Source organism: Drosophila guanche, unplaced genomic scaffold (assembly GCF_900245975.1).
Source record: "Drosophila guanche unplaced genomic scaffold, DGUA_6, whole genome shotgun sequence".
NCBI classification, from domain to species: Eukaryota; Metazoa; Arthropoda; class Insecta; order Diptera; family Drosophilidae; genus Drosophila; species Drosophila guanche.
Genome location: NW_022995756.1, coordinates 344,783 through 368,867, shown reverse-complemented (window position 1 = coordinate 368,867; position 24,085 = coordinate 344,783). Strand labels below are relative to the sequence as shown.

At 39.3% G+C, this 24,085-nt stretch overlaps 1 protein-coding gene across 5 annotated transcripts in view; it reads left to right on the top strand.

Annotated features, from left to right (window-relative positions):
- The window catches only part of LOC117590034 (maternal protein pumilio), a 223,523-nt gene that overhangs the window by 14,318 nt on the left and 185,120 nt on the right, over nt 1-24,085 (top strand). For 3 of the 5 annotated variants that reach the window (XM_034282329.1, XM_034282332.1, XM_034282330.1), the window contains exons 4-6: nt 17,996-18,237; nt 18,419-18,545; nt 18,607-18,725. In XM_034282329.1, coding sequence (XP_034138220.1) covers nt 17,996-18,237; nt 18,419-18,545; nt 18,607-18,725 — 488 coding nt within the window. Of the gene's footprint in view, nt 1-3,328; nt 3,470-17,995; nt 18,238-18,418; nt 18,546-18,606; nt 18,726-24,085 lie in introns of those variants that run through there. The other 2 variants (XM_034282333.1, XM_034282334.1) reach the window with 2 other exon arrangements.

Below are 24,085 nucleotides of genomic sequence, written 5' to 3'. Positions count from 1 at the left end.
CTGAAAAGTTGCATTTTTTCAGAGAAAATTATAATATAACAATAAAACAGTTACGCAAGATTTAATTAAACACAAATTAATTAATTAAAATATTATTCAATTTTGTTGTACACACTTTATAATTATACAAGAAAACTATGAAAGTAAAAAGTGGTCGTTGTCGAGTCGAAGTTCACCGAATGTGGTGTTAATGTTACTATTCCGTTCTAGGCTTAAATACTATGTAAGCTTAAAGGAACCCCATGAATACGAGATCTTTCTTCTATAATAGTTTGTTCGCTCTTTATCTCTTTTTCTCTGCTTTTACCTGCCACACTCAGGCTCTCCCCAACGATTACGTTCCAATTGAACAAACGCCGCAACGCTAAGCAGGAGGGGCGAGTGAAAAGTACGCGTGAAAGGGCTCTCGCTGCAAGTCTGAGGGCAACGACAATGGAGTGTGCTGATTAACCATTTGAAAGCAATGAGAAAAAACATAATAATTGTAACATAATTTAATTTTTAGTGTGTTTTAAAAAAATAAATATTTTAAAAACATTTGAAAAAAAATTTCGTCCGCAACCAACCTTCCGCGTCGACAAGCAAACGAGCACTGACCATAGGCAGAACCAGCGAGTAACTGTGCCACCGACGAGGTCTCCTTATAGTTTCTTCATGCGCCGAGCTCTGCTCTTTCTCGTTTATTCCTCCTGCTTTCCGTCTTTTCTTCGCTCTCCTTCCCAACTAATGATTGCCAATTGCTGGAAATACTTGCAATTTTCCAACATCTAAGACGGTTGTGATGATAATGACGGAAAATGTGATGTTTTCTTGTTGTTGCGTGTGGCCAACCAACGCGCCAAAGGCAGTGGCTGTGGGCAGAGGCACTGATTGATTTGCATTGCCGGCTAGACCTGATTTAGTTCTCATTCTCTTGCTCGTTGCTCTCTTCTGGTTGCCACACAAATAAATGTGTGTGTATTTTAGTTGTCTCTTGGCACGTTCTTCGGTACTATTTTAAAGCTGCGTTTAGACGATGAGTCTGAATCGCGTAGAGCTCTCATGTATGTATGTGAGGAATCACGCTTTGTTCATACGCTGAATTATTTGGCTTGAATCGTGGATCATAGCTGAGGGCTGAGAGAAGCATAGCCGAAAATATCTAAATCGATTTAATTTTCTGTGAATCATTGAGATTGTATGAGTGAAATGAGATTGTGAGCATCACACGTACAAATGAATCTGCGATTCAGACTTATTGTCTAAACCATGAAGTAATTATATATTTACTTCATGGTCTAAACCCAGCTTTGCCGGGTGGACGACGTTTATTTTTACAAGGTTCCCGCTAACTTGCATACTTTTTTTCGTATCCATTTATATGGCTTTATCCTGCCCCTAAAAACGCAGCTGAAACAAAACAGGCGACTATCGGAGGAGCACACTCTTCCAGGACTCTTCCTTGTATAAATAGCCTCTGCTATTGGACAGATGCTGCGCTGCGTCACTTAAAGCCTGTCTCTCTATCTCTCTGTAAGCTACCTACGAAAAAAGCCAAAAGAGGACTCTGATGATGGGAGGGAGAAAACGGTGTTTGTATGCATGTATGTACATACATACATATGTAGGCTGCCTTATGTGTAACCAGCTCCCTTCTCATTCGAATTAATTAAATACAAATTTGAACTGCAGCGGAAAATTGTTTGACAAATTAATATTAGAGTCAGACACTGTTCTCTAAACGAAATAAATTGCCAGCAACTATCACTTAGTAGAAGAGAGAACAGAGCCCATGTGGTTTTGCATAGAGTTTGCCATGGAATGTGATTCTTCATTGAAGGTTCGTATATTGTATTGTGTATGTTTTGTATTTTTTGAATGTATTGTATGTTTTGACCATATTGAGTCTTAATAAAGATCGTTGCGGGGCTTAGATAAAAAATATTTTTTTACAACCAATTTCAGTTAGATATAGAAAATTTAAAATACAACAGGTCTATGAGAATTCACATACATAGTATGTATGTATGTATGTATATTTAAGATCGTCTGGTATCTGTTGGCAGGTTAGCCGAATGTACATACTAGTTAAAAGTTAAGTTGAACATTAAATATAAGAAACACAGATGTACATATGTATACCATCTACTGATACCGTGTTTACATTTTCCTTTTCTCTTTAATGTGCTAAAGGGCATACATCTTTCGACTTGTTCCTTCCTCTCTTCCTTTGCTTTTCTTTGGTGTAATCAAACAGCTGCTTGAGCTTGGGCTTGCTAAATCATGATCACACAGCTCGGTCTCTCTATCTCGTTCACATCCAACAGCCACTTATCACACACAAGCCCTCTCACAAATTCAAAGTTAGGAGCGTGAAACTGCCCACACAACAACAATCAAGCTAGGCTCGCGGCACGGTTAGTTCTCTTGAGAGGCTTTGCTCTCGTAAAAAAACTATGCCAAATGCGGCTTAACCAATACAGTCTCACATTGCAGAGAGACCAGACAGCAGTGTTCAAAGCTTACGTCTTGTTGCACGTGTGTTTTGCGAGAAAAGAGTGAGATAATGGGACACTGTAGACTGAGAGCGAGCTTGGTGCTTTGCTTTCATTCCCCTTATATACTGTCTATCATTAGCGTTTCTCTCTGCTCGGCAGCATGAATTGTTACTGATTATGTTATTGTCGCCTGCTGCTCGCTGGGCAACCACAGCTGCTGTTCTCTCACACTGTGAAACGTTCTCTTTCTCTCTCTCTCTCTCTAGCTATGCGTGAGATACTTTTTTGCGAGCATTAATCCGCTGAGAAGCTTGGGTGCACCAGTTGTTCACTCGTCTGCATGGAATATACACGAAATGAAACGAGAAAATTTTCGTGTGTTGTCGATCGTTAAGCACGTTTTCTTATTGTTTCTTCTGCCGCCAGTCTCAGCATTTTTCCCCCTTCGCGTGTTTAGGGTTGGAGAACAACGCAAAAGCGGACAAGTGAAAAGCAAACCCAAGCAATACCATCCATGTTTTAAGGCTTTGTTCCTTTGCGTGTGTTTAGGTGTATAAATGTGAAAGTGTATCTGAATGCGTTGTACATACATACATATGTAGAGTTTGTTCCTGTGAAAATCGCAGCTGATTCAAAAGTCCCAAAAATCAATAACGAAGTTGTGAATAAATCATAAATCCAGAAAAAGGTTCAATCTTACCAATTTATGTATATATATACTTCTGGATGTGTGTGTGTAAAATCCATAAAAAGAGGAAGCACCAGGCGGCAAACACACAACAAGCGAAGCCAGTGTAACGTGTTTTTCTCTCTGCCGCCGCTCTCTTTTCCAACTGCTGTTGAACTGTGCCGTGTGTTCTTTGTGATCCTCTCTGCTCCGCTCACGTTCCCGCAGCCGCTTCCGAAGGCCTGCCTCTCCAATGATGAAATTACTGCACGACTTTATGTTGGATGCCCGCTCTGCCGAGGATGTTGCACTCACACAGGAAATGGTAAATGACAGAAAAAGCAGACAAGCTGCTCGTTCGGGGCTCTCTACATACAAATGTATAAACATATGAATGCAATCTGTCTCTTTTTCTATGCTCTCTTTTGGCGAGCATAGAACTTTTCTTGATTGAACGGTTCGCTTGTTCGGCTAAGGAGTTCTGTTTTTGTATATACATGGGCTTTTCATAGGTGTAATACCGATTTACGATTTAGCCCAATGTTAGTTGATTGGACTGTTCCCTGGGTGAGGTAAAATGTGAACTGAAGCAGCGCATTCGTTTGCATACATAAATCACACACACGAATCTTTGATTTTTGTGGATTTATTCCAATAAGTGCTTTTTTTATCCGGTACTCGAAGAGTAAATAGGGCATGTATGTACATACATATGTACATATGTAACGCACAGAAGGAAACGTTTCCGACCCCACAAAGTACATACATAGTATGTAAATATAAATATATAAAATTATCGTTAATTTTTATAATTGATATAAATAATGTAAATAATATAGTAGCTAATTTCTATTTCACTGATATCCATTTATTGCTGTATCTTATCGCCCATTAGTTGAGCATTAGGTAAACAAATTTTTAATCCAGCGTTCTAAATAAAACACCATGGAAATGTATATAAACAAAACAGTACTGTTGTTACTGCTACGGAGCTTTGCCTTTGGTTTAGGTTCTGTCGCTGGTTGAGGAGGGGCCGCCGCCTGAGCTCCATGGATAAATCTGTTTTTGCGGTGGCTGTCGCTGCTTCTGCTGACTGCAGTTGATTTCGCCGTTTCTTATATTTCATTCATTCATTCATTCATTCTATTTGGCTTCTGTCTACCCCTTATGCGCATTGTGGAAGGGTGTAAGGTCGATGTGTAAATGGGTAAGAAATTCAGGAACATTCGTTGCAACAAAAAATCAATTCTGCAATATTTCAGGGCAGAATTTGGGGAAAAACATCGACGGGACTGGGACTGCCATGGCAATCATTATTCATTCAATCATTATTGTGGGGTACCATTTAGTCGGAATAACTAACAATTTTTGTTGTTGTTTCGTTTTGCATGTCCACAGTGCCTGACAATTGTTTTTATGCATTTCACGTAGTTAAATCCCACACAATAATAAAGTAAACTAGGGGCCACACTGAACTGTAAAGTGAGCGCAGAATTAGAGGGTGGGTTGAGTTGAGTGTGGAATCGGAAGGCGCAGAAGGGAACGGAACTAGAACTACCTCTAGATGTACTAAAATTGTATGCTGTCTGTCTGCCCTCCACAGCCCTCCTGTCTTTTTTTCGAGGGAAAATAAATATTTTCCGGTTTCAATTATATATGCGATTTGCTTTTGCGTTTGACCGAACGAACAGTTGCCCTGCCTATGTACCTCCATCTGCCTGTGGCCCCGTCCCTCCGTCCATCTGTCCCTCCTTCTGATCTATTTCACGCTTGATTGCATTGCGTCTGACTGAATGACTGAACTGAACTCGTTGACTGATTAGAAGGCCCCCGGAAAATACCATAACAGACCACGAATTCGAATGGGTTTTTAGCTATGGGCGTGGCCGCGATGCGAACGTTGACAGTCGTCGACCCAAAAAGGGTATGGCTCTTGATATATGTACATATGTGTGTAAATATATCCTACTTACATAGGTGTGTAGAATTCATACATACATATGTACATATCATAAATGGGAATCCAATTCGAATTTGAATAAAAATACCAAGGAAGTCATTGAGGTGACAACAACACTTGGGACGGGGATCTTTGCTTGCTCTGCTTTTTAAATTCTTTCTTCCCCATTTTTTGTTAGCTTAATAATAATTTTGGAAATAATTTCAACAAGTTTCAATCCACACCCCCAAACGTTCAGCAAAGTTGCATTTTTGCGGTCAACGTTATCACGCAGCTTGTGACAAGAAGTAGGAGGAGTTGCTGCAGTAGATTTAAAGGTGCAGTGCAGTGGTTCGGCTAACGTTTTCAATGCTTAACCAATGTCACGTGACTTGCATTCCCGTGCCCCCTTCCCCGACATGAATAAACCTCTTAAACCTTAAACATCATTCTGGAACTTTGTTATTTGTAACTTCGAATTCCGTTTATTGGATTTGCACACGCCCCTTGAGTTAAATTGTCATGTCTTCCGTACGTCCATCTCTCTGAAAATAGTCAACTGTTGTCGTCGTACCGTCCTTTTCAGCTCCCTTCATCCATTACTCACTATCCTGTGTAGGCTTTCCTTCCATTCACTTCACGGTCTACCCCTCTTCTCGGTCTTGTTGTTGGCCAAGTCCCAGTCAACATTTCCGGCGCCTTCGTCCAACAATTGTCCGACATCCCCTGGGCATAATAAGTGAATCCGTTTTGGCCAAGGTGTCGAGATTCGCCCGTTGCACAGTCTTCACTTGAATATCTTTTCTCCCTTGTTTATTGCATAACACTCCAGTTTGAACTGCCACTAGTTTTCCCATTCAATTTACAGAAATGGCAAGTGGGTTTTGTTTTTTAAAGTTTTGGAAAGACGAGTATTTGCAATGTCATTGGAATAAAATAACATGCAATATGAGTATTCATTGACTTTGAATACTTGTATGCAACATTTCTGCCTCAGTGCTTTTAAAAGTAGTAAATCTATTATTTTGAATATCCTTGTTGATATAACATAATTTAAGCTTGGTTGATAGAAATACATACATATGTACATACATATATTGAAGCTATAAGCAAAACAGTATTTTCTTTATTTAGTAAATAAATGTAGTAACTAGGAGTCAAGCCCAAGCCCAACTAATGAAATTATAGATTCATCAAAACAAAAAAAAGTAATTTAAAGCAAAAAATATTAAAAAAGATTCATTTTAAACAAAATTAATTTATCTCCATCATATGCGTTGAATAAAAATCATAAAAGTAAATATAAAACGAGAAGGGACGTGTGAGACCCTTCTTACGCGTCTAAATTTTTATACGCGGTACTCAGTAAAATATCTGTACCTTAAAGGTTTTAACATTTTTTCTACATCTTTCATCAACATCTACATCCAAATCACTTCTCACGAAAACACGATCTCGCCCCCCCTCCCCTATAGCCACACACTGCGCGAAGCAGAGTGTAGATGATAGAATGTGCAAAAATCTGCTGCGGGACGGGTTGGGCTTAGCCACCCAACCGGATCCCAATTCGGTGATCTGATAGATATGGTCCTTCCCTACAGAATAATGTTTTTAGTTCTCTTTTATCTTCAAAATTGTGGCTGTGGAAAATGTTCGCCCTTTTTGGGGCCTTGGCTCATTTTTTAAATACACTTGTAACAGTGTGAGCATATAGAACTCTGGGTGCAAAATTTTGTGGCTCTAGCTTTCCGTCTCAACAAGACGGACGGACGGATGGATAGACAGACATGGCTCAATCGGCTCGTCTAGTGGTGCCAAGAATACCATGTCAAGAATACCATTACAATCATTTTTTTCTTTGAGATATTCTGTTAAAACAATGGTTCTACTGAACGTTTTCAAAACTATTATATCAACTATATTTAATTCAACTTATCTGAGAGATGCTTTGATGGCTTTAGTTGGAAATATTTGGAAGGAAAAGGAAGTATTCCGGTACTTGGTCGGCAAAAAAAAATAGCACAAATTTCATAAAAGCTCAAAAAACTTCAAATTTAAAAGAAATTTCCTCAATTTTTCATTACTATAGTTTACTTTAATTGTATTCAAAGGTTAATAATTTGTTTTAAAGCTTTTGGCAGAAAAAAAGGCTGAGAATCCTGTCACAAAATGTAACCTTATTTTCGCGTCTTGCCTTGGGGATTCATCTCCGAAAATCTGGCAGAACCCCCAAATGTCAAACTTTTTCTTTGATTTCGTATTAGAAACATATTCCTTAACTGTTCCCCAAAGATTTTCCCTATGGTTCATTTCTCCGGACTGAGCAAGAGAAAACATTGTATAAAAGTCACTATTTTAAAACCTCTTAGAGCTCTCTATTTTGTCTGTTTTGGGTCATTTCCCTGACGAAAAGACAAAAATCAACGGCATTTTCTATTGCATAAAGGCAGCATTATTGTTTTATTATATAATAACAAAGCCATGTTGATTCATCATCGATTCCAGCATGGGTACTTTACCACCTCCATAGTACGAAAGGCATGCGCATACCATGATTCTTGTCTCAGCATGATTATAGATATAACGAGAAGGGACGTGTGAGACGCTTCTTACGCGTCACAACTTTTATACCCGGCACTCAGGACTACATCTAGATGTAGAAGACATCGCCAACCACTAGATATCGTTCACATTACAGAACACGTAGTTAAAAGCCTACTAAATAAAATGCATCAAAAAAATTGGATCAGTTAATCGTATTTTCCAATTTATGAGATATTTAAAACAGCAATACAATTGGTACTTTTTCCCTGCACATTCTGTGCAATAATGACCGCTAGGTTTCACAGCAGATTTTTCGAAAGTGGCGCCATTTATGAAAATTTCTTATACGCAACTTTGATGGTCACTCTTTTCACACCGAGTCTTGATTTTAACTTTTAAAAATTAGCTTTTGGCCACTGTTTCCGCAACTCCTCGCAACCAGTTCGGAATCAAAATCTCGAAATAAAAAGCCAAGTGCTGCTGGTTCGACCGAGGCGGAATTCAAATCAATTTAATCTCTTCTTCTTTTCAATTTCGATATTCACCAATTAAATGCATGTTCTTCCTCTTTCTCTATCGTATTCACATATTACATGTATGTTCTATAGCAACAAACTTCTGTGAGTATGTCGTAAATGCAACATTTTAATATCTTAATGCTACAAATTCATTTTACTTATACAAAATACACCTGTCCCGCAGCTTTTGTTGTTCTTTTCACATTCTCTCATTCACACTCTGCTTCTGCTTCACTCGGCCCCTGCCTCTGCCCTCCCCCTGCCAAAGCCTCTTCCAACTTTTAACCCACCCCGTCTCGCAGCTTATATTTGTTTCTTTTTTGTTTGCGGGCGCTGCCTCTGCCGCGAGTCCGCAGTGTTTGGGTCTAGGGAAGGGCGGCGAACACCGCTAAGGTGCAGATGTAGTACTGAGTGCCGGGTATAAAAGTTGTGACGCGTAAGAAGCGTCTCACACGTCCCTTCTCGTTTTCACATACTCTCATTCACACTTGCTTCGGCCTCTGCCTCTGCCGCGAGGCTGCAGTGTGTGGGTCTAGGGAAGCCCGGCAAGCTAAAGGAGCGTGTTGGTGTGAGAAGTGCTGTAGATGTACATGACAGATGAAGAAAAAATTTAAAATTTGACAAAACACCGCTAAGGTGCAGATGTAGTACTGAGTTCCGTGTATAAAAGTTGTGACGCGTAAGAAGCGTCTCACACGTCCCTTCTCGTTTAAGATCCATTTTAAGCTCTGTGACCAGAAACCAGCATTTTCAACCAAAAAGGATATTGCGCACATTCTTTCGCGAGTTTCTTGTTGGTAAAATGTTTTAAAGCATTACGAATAATTTTTGATGAGGAATAGGTTTCTTTTTCTGGAGTTCAAGTTTTGATCCATTAGCTTTTTTCTTCCCTAAAATGCTTTCGATGACCCATAAAAACTAATATTTTGTAACTGTCTGTTTACAAACGACTTAATCTACGTATTATTATATCAATTAAAAACAATATATCAAAAAACTCGGAAAAGTAAAAGTTTTTATGAAATACAAATTTTGGTATTTTTGTTGCCGTTAAATTTCGCTTCTTTTTTGAACAATTGCCTAAATTATTGAGAGTCGCGAAAATTGTGAGATTAAGGACACTTATCTCAGATAGAAGACATCTCAACCTACTTCACGGTGCTATTATTTTCGCCGCAACTGTATATACTTTATGGGGAATCGTTTCCTTCTGTGCGTTACATACTCTTTTTTTCTCTCTCTTTATTTACAATCTGTCTGTTTAAACAATAAGTAAATTGAATAATTAATATTAAATTAACAGAATTAGCCCTGCTATTATATATAACATCTTTTCAGTTTGTTGGATTTATCCATCGGGGAGATCGAGAATGTGGTATCTTTTCAGTCTTCTTACTGTTAAGCTATTGTCTAATAGACTTGAGGCTAAATTATTTTCGTGATTGTGGAGTCTGTCGTTGTATTTCTTACTAGTTTTCTTTATTTCTTCTTTAATGGATGGAATATTAAGATCTTTGTGGATATTTGCATTAGTGGTTACATACAACCGTTATTCCCCACAAATACTATATACCCCATTTACTCTTTGAGTACGGGGTATAAAAATCCGATCGATATTCCGTTGTTTCATGTTCATATCAAACGAGAGGGAACGTGAGACGTTTTCACACTATAGGGTGATACATATGTACATATATAAATACTGAATGAGCACCGGGTATAAAAGTTGTGACGCGTACGAAGCGTCTCACAAACGACCCTACCCGTTTAACAACCAATCTCGTGACAATAAATAGCCGGGGTTGGTTCGAATTAAAACAACAATTCAACTGACTCAATTCACAAAAAACTTAAAAACCAAATACAAATAAATTTAACAATTTCAATACAATACATGAAATATACACACAGACGAATATCATTTGATGTTAACAAGTGACAGCTCACGCAAAGGAAACTTCATAAAAAACATGAAAACTAAAACCGCGATTAGAAGGTAAAGAGTTTTTATATGAAGATAAAAAATAACTTACATCCGATTCGCAGACCTACCATTTAGGAGGAGGTCAGCGGCTAACCCCGTGTTGGGGATCTAGAATTAGGGTATTGCGAGACTATCGCTAATCCACACGACGCACAAGAGAATGCTGCAAAAGAGAATTTTTGACATGCATGTCGTGTGCATGACACTGAACAGCGGGGATTTTTTTGTTGACTGGTCCTAATTTCAAACACCCTTCCCAATGCTGCCTTATGGTATCCAACACGTGACGCGCAAAACATTTATTCGATTTTTTCTGCAATACATATATATTGCTCGTACTCCCAGTCTATCTTTCCCTTTCTGACTTTATTTCGTTAGAGCATAGACATATATATGGGCTAAGAGTGTGTGCATTTTTTCTTTATTTTTATTAGTTTATTTTCGTTTGCCGTTTCGTATGACACGCGAAAGGTCTTTGCACTTGACAACAACACAAAAGGAGAGGGCCAGCCAAAAGTTTACACTGAAAGAGAACTCGAGAACCGACCGCCGCAACAACAAAGTTTACCTATCCTATTACGCCTTGACGTTCTTCCGTTTATTCCGGGCACCCCGTTAACTCAGTTTCCCCTTGATTATTATTATGTTAAACTATATAATCTTGATACACACCTGACTGTGACTCAAGACTTTTTCTCACTTTATGGTCTGAGTATCTGTCTTTGCTTCTTTCAAAGTCAAAGAGCCTGTTCCGAAAAGTTCATTTTTATTTTGCTTAGTATATTTCCTCTTTATGTGTCTCGAACACTGAAATTCAAAATTCAAACATTAGTTCAAAATAAAATGTTGTAATAATCAAGTAAGAGGACGGAAGGCGACCTCAGGCTAGGACACATGTCGTCAAAACAAAACGAATGAAAAGCGTCCACCTGCCTCTTGTTATGAAGAAATCTTGTGCCCAGATCGTATTGTGCTAGTAGCCTGCCTCTCTTTTGGCTATGCAGTTGTGGCAGTTACTTGGAGGACTGCCTCAATGTAGTTCACAGTCCAAGCAGTCTCCTTTAGCATACCCATCTCCAATCTACAATACCCAATATTAAATGTCATACCATTCACTTAGTAGCAATATTTATGCAAAACATTTTTGTTTAGAAGAAAGTATTTTTAGAACCTTAGAAGAGATCAATCAATATTCCACAAGTCCAGGAGTCATTGGTGTGCCAGTAGCTTGAAGACATGGCTCCTGAACACCTTTGGTCTGAGCAGGAGCTCATTCGAATGCCAGGAAACTCGTTGTAAATTGGAACTATGTCCGGGTGAACCTCGTCAGCTAATGCGACGGTGAAATTGTTTGGGGGCCTCAGAATGGGACACTGGATCTAAAGGCTACCATCAATGGACGCTGCGGTAAAAATGCACATTTTCAATTGGGCCCGCAAATTTCGGTCCAATTTCTGTAGTTCTCGTATATCATTGCTTCTGTGTAGATCCCATTTAATGGGGCTGTAATGATTAGAGCTAATCCAAAGCAAATTCCAGACCAAACCCGAATAACCACTTTTAATCAATCAAAGCACATCATTTACACAAGCTTTACACTGTTAGTGGACTCTAGCCAGAACCGAACCATTTCGCAGGTTATAGCAAATAAAAAGGTTATAAAGGTTATAGCATTTAAAATTGTAAAATATGAAAAAAAAATCATACTAATAAGTACATGGTATAAAAGTTGTGACGCGGACGAAGCGTTTCACAAACGTCCCTACTCGTTTTTAGAGGTAAGAGCGCGACCACCATGAATTCTTCACCGCATGCAAAATATACCTTGGATATAATATGTTCAATTCCCGACTGGTTTTTGCTATTTATGCTTTGTTCTTTTTCGATCTCTTTGCACGAGCCCATAAGCAAAAAATGGGTACTCCCACTCCCCCCAGCGCTGCTCCCACGCACCCAGCCCCCTCACCTGCCCCCACCAGCCCAGCAGTTTCACTCGCGCTCTCTCTCTGTCTTTCTCTCGGTTTCTGCTTTGCTATTGGAATTCTAAGTTTTTCATTTCCCTTTTTTTTCTGCCTAGTGTTTCTATCTCTTCTTTTTTTTGTGTCTGTGTCTCTGCTTTGTAGTAGTTTTCGTCTTGTTGTTCTGAGTGTCCGTCTTCCTCTCACGCATGTTTCTTTTCGATTATTATTTTTTTTTTACAAATAGGCCGGTTTCTTCGTAGTCTCTCTCTCCCTCCCTTGTGCTTGCGCTCCCTTTGGGTTCATCTTAGTGTTTATGTGTGTCTGTGCGTGCTTGCGTTTCTGTCTCTTTCACAGTCAAGGACAAGTTAATGAACGATGTTTTCGTCTGTGCGGATTTTCTCAGCGGAGGCCAAGTGGTCGAATAGGGTGGTGGGGTATAATATGTTTGCTATTTAATCGCAATAATTGTATACTACGCATTTTTTAATTACTTATGTATTCATTTTCTTCTTCCGCTGATTACACTACTTAACAAAATTGCACTTTTTATTTACGCTTCGAACCAAACCATATTTTTCTCATAGATTTGGGGCAATATAATTCTTAATGATGATTTTCGTGAGGAATTTTTAGCGAAAACTTGACTTTTAAAACTCAGGAAAAGTCGTAAAAAAATTGTTTCCTGAACTTATTTAAGGCATTGCTCATTCAAATCTATGGAGAGACGGCTGGGCAAAAATTGGCTAACTAACTCCACAAAAATTAGAAAAAAAAATAAAAAATACCATTTGGACGGTTGCTGGCCCAACTGCCAGAGTATTTCGTGCTTCAGTGCTTGAAAAATACTGAGCAAAAAATACAATATTAAACGAGAAGGGACGTGGAGACGCTTGTTACGCGTCACAACTTTTATACCCGGTACTCAGTACTACATCTGTACCTTAGCGGTTTTTTGTCAAATTTTACATTTTTTCTTCATCTGTCATCTACATCTACAACACTTCTCACGCCCACACGCTCCTTTTGATCGCCCCTCTTCCCTAGAGCCGCACACTGCAAATCCACCGAAGAGGCAGAGACGCGGCAGAGGCCGCACATTGCAGAAGCAGAGTGTGAATGAGAGAATGTGAAAAAAAAACAACAAAAACTGCTAGAGTGGGTTTAGCCACTGCAAATTAATTTATTCATTGTGGCTGTAATAATGATCCAATCGGATCCCAATTTGGTGAAATGATAGATATGGTCATCCCCCTATTTTCAAAATTGTAGCTTTGGGAGGTTTTTTTGCGGGGGCGGAAGGGGCGGTGCTAATTTTTGAAATACACTTATTTCAGTGTGAGCATATATCAGTCTGATGGCTATTGATGCTGATCAAGAATATATATGCTTTATGGGGTTGGAAACGTTTCCTTTTGTGTGTTACATACATCCACTTTGTGCACCAATACAATATACCCCATTTACTTTTCGAGTACCGGGTATAAAAATCCTAAACTCTGTCGGTATTTAACGGAAAATGAAGGGTTTAGTGTAGATCGGGCGTTTCTCCATAGATTTTAATGAGCAATTCGATAAACGACGCGGAATTAATTGGACCACACACCAGAAGTAAAGAACCCAGGATACATTTTTCCGAGCTTCCGTAAGTTTTTTAAGTCAACATTTTTGTATATCAAAAGCTTAATATTTTCCAGACAGGAAGCTATGTCTGTCTGTCCGTCCATCTGTCTTGTTGAGCTCCTGGATCTAAGAGACTAAAAGCTAGAGAAACCAAATTTTGTATCTAGATGGCTGTATGCTCACACTGTTACAAGTGTATTTCAAAAATACCAGTTATTATTATTTCTTTAAAAAAAAAGTTCTGCAATAGAAAAACAAAAAATTATCATAAAGCATGTTTAAAGCCCAAAATCGATCAAAAAGTTGGTTTGGCTCGAAGCGAAAAGATGGTGTCGGGTAGTGCTATTCACGTTTCTGTCACTTTATCGATTTGAGTTTTGTTGTACCGGGCATCCGATTTTTTATACAAAAAAAAAACAAAACACAGGCGTCGTAAAAATGCTAGATCAGCAACTCTGTACGTAGCTAGTGTAATGCAAAACGAATGTGCCCATTCACTTATGGTAAATGTGTATAGAAAGTGTTTATGTTAGCTATAATATTATTAAAAGTAGAACATTATTTGTTTATACTAAGGGCTTAATAGCCTATTATATGGGCTGTATATACGATCACGTATGTACATATGTATGAGAATATTTCTGATCTGATTTTTCATGTCATTCATATTTATATTCTGTTTTCCACTTATTGTGCGATTAAGAGTTAATTTTATTCATTTTGAAGAGATCGTGCGTATATTTCATCGTCATTATTGTTTTATTGTTGATTTTAGCTTGGCACCTTAATTTTTGTTTTCCCTCCTCGTTTCTTACTTTTCTGTCCCCACTCTATGTTTGGTTTTATTTTAAAATTATTTCTTTCTGAATTTCACTTAAATAATTTGTATATTTTTTCGGTAGAGCTGTAAACTCGCATAAATCCATTTTCATTCATTTTCATGCAAGCTCTGGCCCATATTTACGGCTAATGTTGCGTCAGCAGTTTGCTGTTGCAGTTGTTGTTAGTTTTTATACCCGGTACTCGAAGAGTAAATAGGGTATATTGTATTTGTGGGGAATAACGGTTGTATGTAAAGCACAGAAGGAAGCGTTTCCGACCCCATATAGTATATATATTCTTGATCAGCATCAATAGCCGAGTCGAGAGAGCCATGTCTGTCTGTCCGTCCGTCCGTCTATCCGTCTGTCCGTCTTGTTTGTCGGCTAGTTCTCAGAGACTATAAGAGCTAGAGCCACCAAATTTTGGCTCCGGACTGCTGTATGCTCACACTGAAATCAGTGTATTTCAAAAATGAGCCACGCCCCCTCCCGCCAACGCAAAAGAACGAAAACCTCCCAAATCTACAGTTTTGAAGATACAAGAAAACTAAAAACGCCATTCCGTAGGAAATGGCCATATCAATCAGTTCACCGATCCGATCGGATCATTATTATAGCCACAATGGAGAAATTAATTTCCAGTGGCTAAACCCACCCTGTCCCGCAGCTTGTGTTGCTCTTTTTACATTCTCTCATTCACACTCTGCTTCTGATTCCTCTTCCGACTTTTAACCCACCCCGTCCCGCAGCTTTTATTTGTTTTTTTTTTTTGTGTGCGATCGCTGCCTCTGCCGCGAGTCTGCAGAATTTGACAAAACGCCGCTGAGGTGCAGATGCACTATTGTCCCAATGACCAGTTTTGGTGGCTGTTTACGCCAAATTAGCGCAAAGGGCTTTTGGCGGGGAGCAATTAGTATTTTGTATAAGTAAAATGAATTTGTAGCATTAAGATATTGAATTGTTGCATTTACGACATACTGACAGAAGTTTGTTGCTATAGAACATACATGTAATATGTGAATACGATAGAGAAAGAGGAAGAACATGCATTTAATTGGTGAATATCGAAATTGAAAAGAAGAAGAGATTAAATTTATTTGAATTCCGACTCGGTCGAACCAGCAGCACTTGGCTTTTTATTTCGAGATTTTGATTCCGAACTGGTTGCAAGGAGTTGCGGAAACAGTGGCCAAAAGCTAATTTTTAAAAGTTAAAACCAAGACTCGGTTAGCGCTCTGTATTAGAAAAAGAGTGACCATCAAAGTTGCGTACAAGAAATTTTCATAGATGGCGCCACTTTCGAAAAATCTGCTGTGAAACCTAGCGGTCATTATTGCACAGAATGTGCAGGGAAAAAGTACCAATTTGATTGCTGTTTTAAATATCTCATAAATTGGAAAATACGATTAACTGATCCACTTTTTTGATGCATTTTATTTAGTAGGCTTTTCACTACGTGTTCTGTAATGTGAACGATATCTAGTGGTTGGCGATGTCTTCTACATCTAGATGTAGTCCTGAGTGCCGGGTATAAAAGTTGTGACGCGTAAGAAGCGTCTCACACGTCCCTTCTCGTTAACACTTTTTCTTGTCTGCAATTCGCACTTTTTCTCTTGTTTTTTTTTCGTCTACTTTTCTTCCCAAAAGTCAAGACTCTTGTTGTCCCGCTCTCCGTGTGTTATACCATCGAAGAGAGTACATTTAAAATGAGTTGAATATTTGTAACGCATCTCCAATGAAATAAATTCATAAATTGGTTTAAGAGTACAAATTTTAAAATTGGTTGTGTTTGTGGTATTTCTTTACCCTGTTCTCAAATGAGTGTAGACTTATATTTTCCGCGGAGACTCGACCCCTGCCTTGCGCTTACTCAGCGCTCGACATCGAGCAGTTTCCGTCTGTCGGAGGAGAGCGGGATAAACAGGCTGGTATTGGTGTGAGAATGTTGAGAGATTCTCGGCAATCCCAGTTGATAAGCGATTAAATATTTAAACTGGATGTCAGGATATGCTCAGTATGTGTTTGTTTGTGTGGGTGGATGGAGTACAGCGAGTGCCAAGGATTATTCTGTCGCATTATGACGCAAGGAAATACCTTTGGGAATGGTTGCAAAAAGTGCGGAAAGCGGAGACAAAGACGAGAGAAATGAGCGGTAAAAAGTTAATTACAAATTTGTTTGAAACGCTCCGTTGATATTTAATTGTAGCTGGTATTGTGTTTTGTTTTTTTGTTGTCGTATGCGCGGATGTGATTTCTGTGATATTTGCAATGGCTTTCAGTGGGAATCTGCTCCTGGAATGATTGCAGTGATAATGTGACTCTCCTACCAAATCGTTTTTGGGTTCGTTTTTTATACCCGGTACTCGAAGAGTAAATGTATGTAACACACAGACGGAGACGTTTCCGACCTTTCCGAAGTATATATATATATAGTATATAGCCAAATCGATTGAGCCATGTCTTTCTGTCCGTCCGTCCGTCCGTCTTGTTGAGCGCCTGGATCGCAGAGACCATAAAAGCAAGAGCCACCAAATTTTTCATCCAGACTTCTGTATGCTCACACTGTTACAAGTGTATTTAAAAAATGAGCCAAGCCCCCTTCCGCCCCCGCAAAAGGGCGAAAACCTCCCAAACCTACAATTTTGAAGATAAAAGAAAACTAAAAATGCCATTCCATAGGGAATGGCCATATCTATCGGATCACCAAATTGGAATCCGATTGGATAAATATTGTTGTTCTTTTGTTAATTTTTGTTGCTAATTTTTGAAACCGTGTGAGCATACATCAGTCTGGAGCCAAAATTTGGTGGCTCTAGCTCTTATAGTCTCTGAGAACTAGGCGCTCATTACGACGTACAGACAGACATGGCTCTATCGACTCGGCTATTGATGCTGATCAAGAATATATATACTTTATGGGGTCGGAAAAGTTTCCTGTTGTATATGTAGATGACAGATGAAGAAACAATTTAAAACTTGACCAAACACCGCTAAGGTCCACACGTCCCTTCTCGTTTGTCTCAAAACCAATACGAGTTGGTGGCAATATTTATGAATAGAAAAACAACGTAGAGGAACATTCCAGAACTAATATAACTTCATAATTTGATCCTTAAGCTGTTTCCCCAAATCCAAAAGGTTCACAATTTTTCGGTTCACTGAAAACTTTTGGACAAAGTTGTCATCAAATGTCGGCTAAATGTGAGGTATTCAACTTGGCTCTCAACTGGTGGAGAGTGGACAGAAAGGGATGAAGAGAAATAGTGAGCAGAGAAAGTGAGAGGGAGGGAGAGAGAGAGAGAAAGAGAATAAATTAGTGACAAATTATGAGAAAATCAAGTTGTTGACAGGGGAACAAATGAATATAACTTTGTAGCTAGAGACAGCTGTCATGCTCTGCTAAGCTTGGCTCAATTTATGGACATGCAAATTATAATTTTGTCTTATTCTTTTGGCCCTTACAGATTACCACATCCACTGCCAAGAAATTATGGGAGAAGTCGGATGGAAAAGGCACATCCAGCGCACCGGGTGGACCTCTGAATCCACTTCAGATACCCGGCGTCAGCGATCCTTCGTCGGTATGGAAGGACCACACCTGGTCCACGCAGGGCGAGAATATCCTGGTACAGCCCAGATCACGCGGCTATGCGGCACACGGTGGAGCCTCCGATACATCCAACAGTGGCAACGCGGGCATATTAAGGTTAGAATCATGTCAATGTTTAAATATATTTAAATTTATTGTAATTACATGACATTTACTCCCGCTTTAACAATATTTTCAAACCACTTGCTTCATTTTAAACAGACTGTTACAGACCGTTATCTTACGCTAGTGTTAGCATAATTCCAATTAATAATTAATTAAATAATTAACATTTCAGTCCCCGGGATTCACAATGCGCCAAAATGGTTGAGTATGTTTTGAGCGGATCGCCTACAAACAAGGAGAGCCCCTTGTCCGGTCTAGAGCCGCGATTGCGCAACCTCAAGTTTGACGACAACGATAAGGTGAGTTCTCAGGTGAAATGAATCTCTTTGAATTTTAATTACTAATACATCGAAATTGCAGTCACATGATGATAAGGAAAAGGCTAATTCTCCGTTCGATACAAACGGCATGAAGAAGGACGATCAAGTCTCAAACACAAACGGTGTTGCTAATGGCATTGACGATGACAAGGGTTTCAAGTGAGTATAGACAACTTTCGATACCCCCGACTCTGGTTCTAGCTGGAGATCAGACCAGATCTAGACTCTGAGTAACAGAAACAGAGACAGAAACAGGTTTCCTCTGGCCCCAAAGTCGATTGTATTTGTGGTTCTCTTCGGCCCCATTGTTACCCCGTGTTATGATTACTGAAATTGAAATTAATTTCCAGTTCAAGGTTGCCTCTTTCCTTTTGCATAACTATCACTCTCAATACATCACTCGGCGTCTGCTTTAAGAGTAATAGTTAGGGGTATGGAATAGATCGTTTTTCCAATTTAACGCTTTCATCGTGACTGGCAGTCTGCTCGGATCATGTTGAAGTGCTTTATTTTGTGTACTACGTTTGCACATAAGTAGTTGTTTAGTCATGCATTTGTTATGAGAATTTCCCAGATAAATGATCTAATATGTTAAAATTAATTTTTAAACAAATATTAGTAGCAATCACTGTCGCTATTAAGAATTAAAAACATTCAAATAATGATAATAAATAAACTCATCTACAGCTCAGACATGTTGTAAGATTCGGACTTGGCAATCACTGGTATTAAAACTGAAGAAGGTCCTAGGGATATATTCAGAAGCGATAATATTCCTTCAGTAAAACCCAAAATAGTTAGACAAAATGCTGTAATTGAAAAAAAAAAAACGGTACAGCTTTTGGAGCAGCGGCACACGTGTGTCGATATGAAGATAAAAAGAGATACAAATGTACATATGCAATGGCTTATCCGAAGGAGTAATTGCAGGAAGGGCAAGCTTAGGTTTGGGTACCTGTGCTAGTACACACTAGTATGCACTTGACTAAATCTGTAAGGTAATTCGTTATCTTAACTGGTACTCTGGTAGACTCTTAGTTCAGTGGACATGTCTAGGCAAAAATTGTGGACCTAACGTCACTACCCCATGATTGCATATTCTGTGATGGGTGTAGTAGTAGTAGTAGCAGTATTCAATGCCCTACAAATGTTCCTTCCAACTTCAAATTGTTTCTGCAAAGTACACATGGACATACAGATAACATACATACATACGAATATGTTCATATTCTTCTCCAGATTCATGATATGCTACATGTGTAAATCTTACATAAATATTGACCTTGACTGTTGTTTCTGCTTGAACCAAAACTGTTGACCCAAAAAAGAGTATTGGCTGCTTTCGTTATGCGTTCGTTTTGGGCTTAACCCATATTTCATTCATATTTCAGTTGTCTTTAAGTGAAATCGCAATATCTCCATAAACATGTACGATAAAAACTCTTCAAGTGATTGTTGTGTCTGCCCACGGTTTTTGTACAAGTATTTCCATTTACATTTTTTATTATTATTTTTTAATTGTTATTTATGGCAATGGGGAAAGCTCTTTTCGTGTGGCCCACCTGCGCTTTGCGCCTCTCGAAATGGGGAAAGACGACGGACGCAACAACAGCCACAACGACGACGGCAACGATGACACTTTGAGATTGAGTTAAATTCGAATATTTGTGAGTAGTATGTTGCAAGAGCTACCTAGTGCCCCCATTAGATGTAGAGTGCTTGTAGACAGGTGGTACTACTACAATTATTTGTAAACGATTTAGCTTGGATTGTGCTTTGAAGATAATGCCAATTTGTTTAAGCTTGTCGAATGTATTAGTTCTTATAAGTCATGATTTTAATATCTGAAACATGTCGTTGGCTAAGGAAGCCAACTAGCCAACTAAACGTTGGCTTTAGAAAATATTGAACTTACCTAAGGAAACGAACACGATGATGATCTGTGTATTAACTGAATTTTTCGTTACAACAGAAAAAAAAATTAAAGGAAATGGAACTTTGCCGAATTTTATACACCCTTCAGAATTCATTTCAGAAATATTCTTCCTGCCGCACCGGTCAGAGTTTGTATTACAATATTTATAAAACAGAAAATTGTGAAGAGTAAGATAATGAGTAACCAGAACGTTGCCTGCTTTGGATTTACGGACTCAACAACCGATAAGAGATAACTGAAATAATATTGCCAAGTACCCAAAAGAGGAATTTTAATAATAATCTGCGAAAAAGACAGATCTTAAATAAACTTAAAACACGGCTACAAAAAAAAATATTTTTGAAAACATAACCTACACGGCTAAGCCACTCTGGAACACTCACACACTCACACTTCTCCACTCACACAAGCAATGGAGCGAGTTAAAATCTACTATAGAGCCATCAATATTTATTGAGAATTCTCTGTTCTTTTGTGCGCAATCTGCACCTTCCTTATTTATGTACTATATTTTATGGAAGGTACATAACATGTATATAACAAAAACACGATCAGCGCCTTTTAGGCCTAAAACGAAAAAAAAAACTTGTCTGCCTTTGTCCGCTCTTTTGTGTCTCTTTCAATCTCTATCTCTCGCTGTCTCACTTAGTCATACTTGAGCAGTAGCCGGCTACTCGCCATCTGTCTCTGCTTTTGGTGTTGCTGGCCTGTGGCTGTTGCAATTTCATTGCCGGCAACCCAAACTCGTTTCAATGCCAAACGTAATAACTGTTATGATGTAAGCAGAGGGAGAGATGGAACACAAGCAGAAGCAGCAGGAACCGAAAATACAAACAGCGACAGCGGAAGATGTAGCAGCGTAATCAAAAACGGGGAGGGAAGTGTGAGATGCTTCTTACGCGTCACAACTTTTATACCTGGTACTCAGCAGAACATCTGTACCTTTTTTTTTAAAGTTTTTTTAAATAATAATGATGAGGCGAACGCAACTGATGTATATACATATGTATGTACATGCAAACATACCTACCAACATGTACACACATGAAGTAGCAAAAATAGTAAATGCAGCCAGAACTTATCCAGGTTCAAATAAAAATCAAATGCAGTGCAGCAGCAGAACAGGGAAAGACGCGAAGAGCAATTCGCACTGTAAGGATTACAGCACTAAAGAAGCTGTGCTCTGCTGTGCTACAGCATGGTGAAATTAGTAACATTGCTAATTCACCATGATCTACAGAGCCAGAAAAGATAATCAAGACGAGATGAGAAAAGAGAAAAAGTAACAACAAGGAAAAGAAACATTTTATTATATCTATTTTTTGTTTTACTTTTCAATAGATACATATTCGATTGCGTTTGATATTACGTTACAGTGTGAGCTTCAAATGTGTTAGTGTCTGCTGTTGAAGGCTTTTTCGTTTTCGTTTTGTTTTAAATTAAAATTGCGAAAACATTAAAAAAACGAAGCTTTGCTTGAGGAGGCAAAATGGGACAGACAAGTGATTCACAAACTGATGCACTCATTAATTTGCTCATACATACATAGTACATATGTACATAAGCTCACTCACTCGTAGAATTGATGTCCAAGAAAAGTTGACAGATTCACAAAGAATTTTCTAGTGTGTTCGTCCGTTTTTGGTTAAACACAAAAAATGCTCAAAATGATGCTCAGTCGATTATGTTTATTATACCCGGTACTCTAAGAGTAAATAAGGTATAATGTATATTTGTGTTCGAAAATAGATATACATACATACATATATATATAGCCGGGCTATCCTTCCATTTTCCGATGATCTGTGGATCGCCCGGTGGTCGCCGAAGGTGAGCTCCTCGCCAAGTGCAGTGTCTGCATAGGGAACTGCTTAGGAAGGTCAAGTCTATAATTGACAATCGTCACGCTCTACTGAAGGGCATCCTAGATCCATCCTGAGCCAGACCAATGACGTCAGGCGAGAACTGCTCCAACATGAGGGTCCTTGTGCGTTCGTCTCTTGGCTCCATTCTACTTCGCAAGTCCGAAGTCAAAAGCCCGAGTCTTCAGCAATGTTTGCCAAATTTTTCCATATTTTGGAATTGGGGCATATACCAGTGCGAACCTAGCTCGCACGAGGCCCTCCTTCGAGGTGTCGGGGTCTTAACACCCCAGATGGCGGCCTTTCTACACTTGCTGTGGATCCATCCACTGCCAGGTACCGGTTTGTATGGATCGCATACGAGAACCACGTCCGGCTTTCTCTCCCTGGAGACCTAGCTCAGCAGTGCCTGGGCTGCCTCGCAGTGGTTTATGTTTAGAGCTAGAGTCCTTGAAAAGGGGACACCTGCCGCTGGCTGCTATGTGCCTCCAGTCTCCCTTTTTCCCTTAACATAGCATGCACTGAGGGTCCTGGTCACAGTCCTTTACAATGTGGTCCTCCTTACCACATTTCGGCACAGCTTTGACGGGTCGGTGTGGCTCCTGCACTGTCTGACCATGTGCCAAAACTTTATGCAGCGGAAGCATTTGGTAACGCTGACGCGTTCCCGCAGTCTTCCTCTCAGCCAGCCACTCTTTAGGGTTCCTACTCTGTGGGCGTTCTCTGTCGGGAGCCGGAATTGTCGGCAGTCGCAATCTGCGTCTGTCCGTATTCCTTTCTCAGTTCTGTCACTGCCTTTCTCTCTCTCGCTTCTCACTCTCTTTTGGGGCCTGACTTTCTTTTTTTATGGTTTATGGAAAGTTGGTTGATTATATAAGAACATGAGGCTTTGCCCTAGGTCAGTAATAGTTCAGAATATTGCCAGTGGAAAGTTGCCAATGAAAACCATAATCGTCATAAAGTCATAATCGGACTGGAAAGGGAGGAGGAGGCAATGCCACATACAGTGTTGGAGACGTGGTTAGCCACCTTAGGGGAGCTATCATCTCATGTGCACTGTCTGAGTAAACCAAAAACCCGTGTACATACATACATACATATGTACATATGTATAAAACATCACGAGCTACGATCTCAGCTGGAACTAGAAGTGTGACTGATATATGTGTTGGTTAATGGGATTTAACTTCTGATACAAACCGAACATTCGAAATAATTGCTAGTTAATATTAAATATTTTCCAATAAGCCATTACACACTACATCACAGGTCGATATGGTTTCAGAGTTCGTTTATGATAATGAAAACGAGAAGGAACGTGTGAGACGCTTCTTACGCGTCTCAACTTTTATACCCGGTACTCTGTAGAATATCTGTACCTCAGTGGTTTTATGCAAATTTTAAATTTTACATTTCTCAACATATATCATCTACATATACATCATTTATCACGCCAACACGCCCTTTTAGCTCGACCCCACCAATAGAGCCGCACACCACACGAAGCAGAGTGTCAGTGCGAGAATGTGCAAAAATTAAAAAAGCTACTGGACGGGGTGGGCGCAGTCACTGAAAATTATTTCTTCAATCTGGCTATAATAATGATCCAATCGAATCCCAATTCGATGATCTGATAGATATGGTTATACCCTACGAAATGGCGTTTTTAGATTTCAGATTTTTTTCTTCAGAACTGGCCGGGGGGGGGGGGGGGGGGGTTT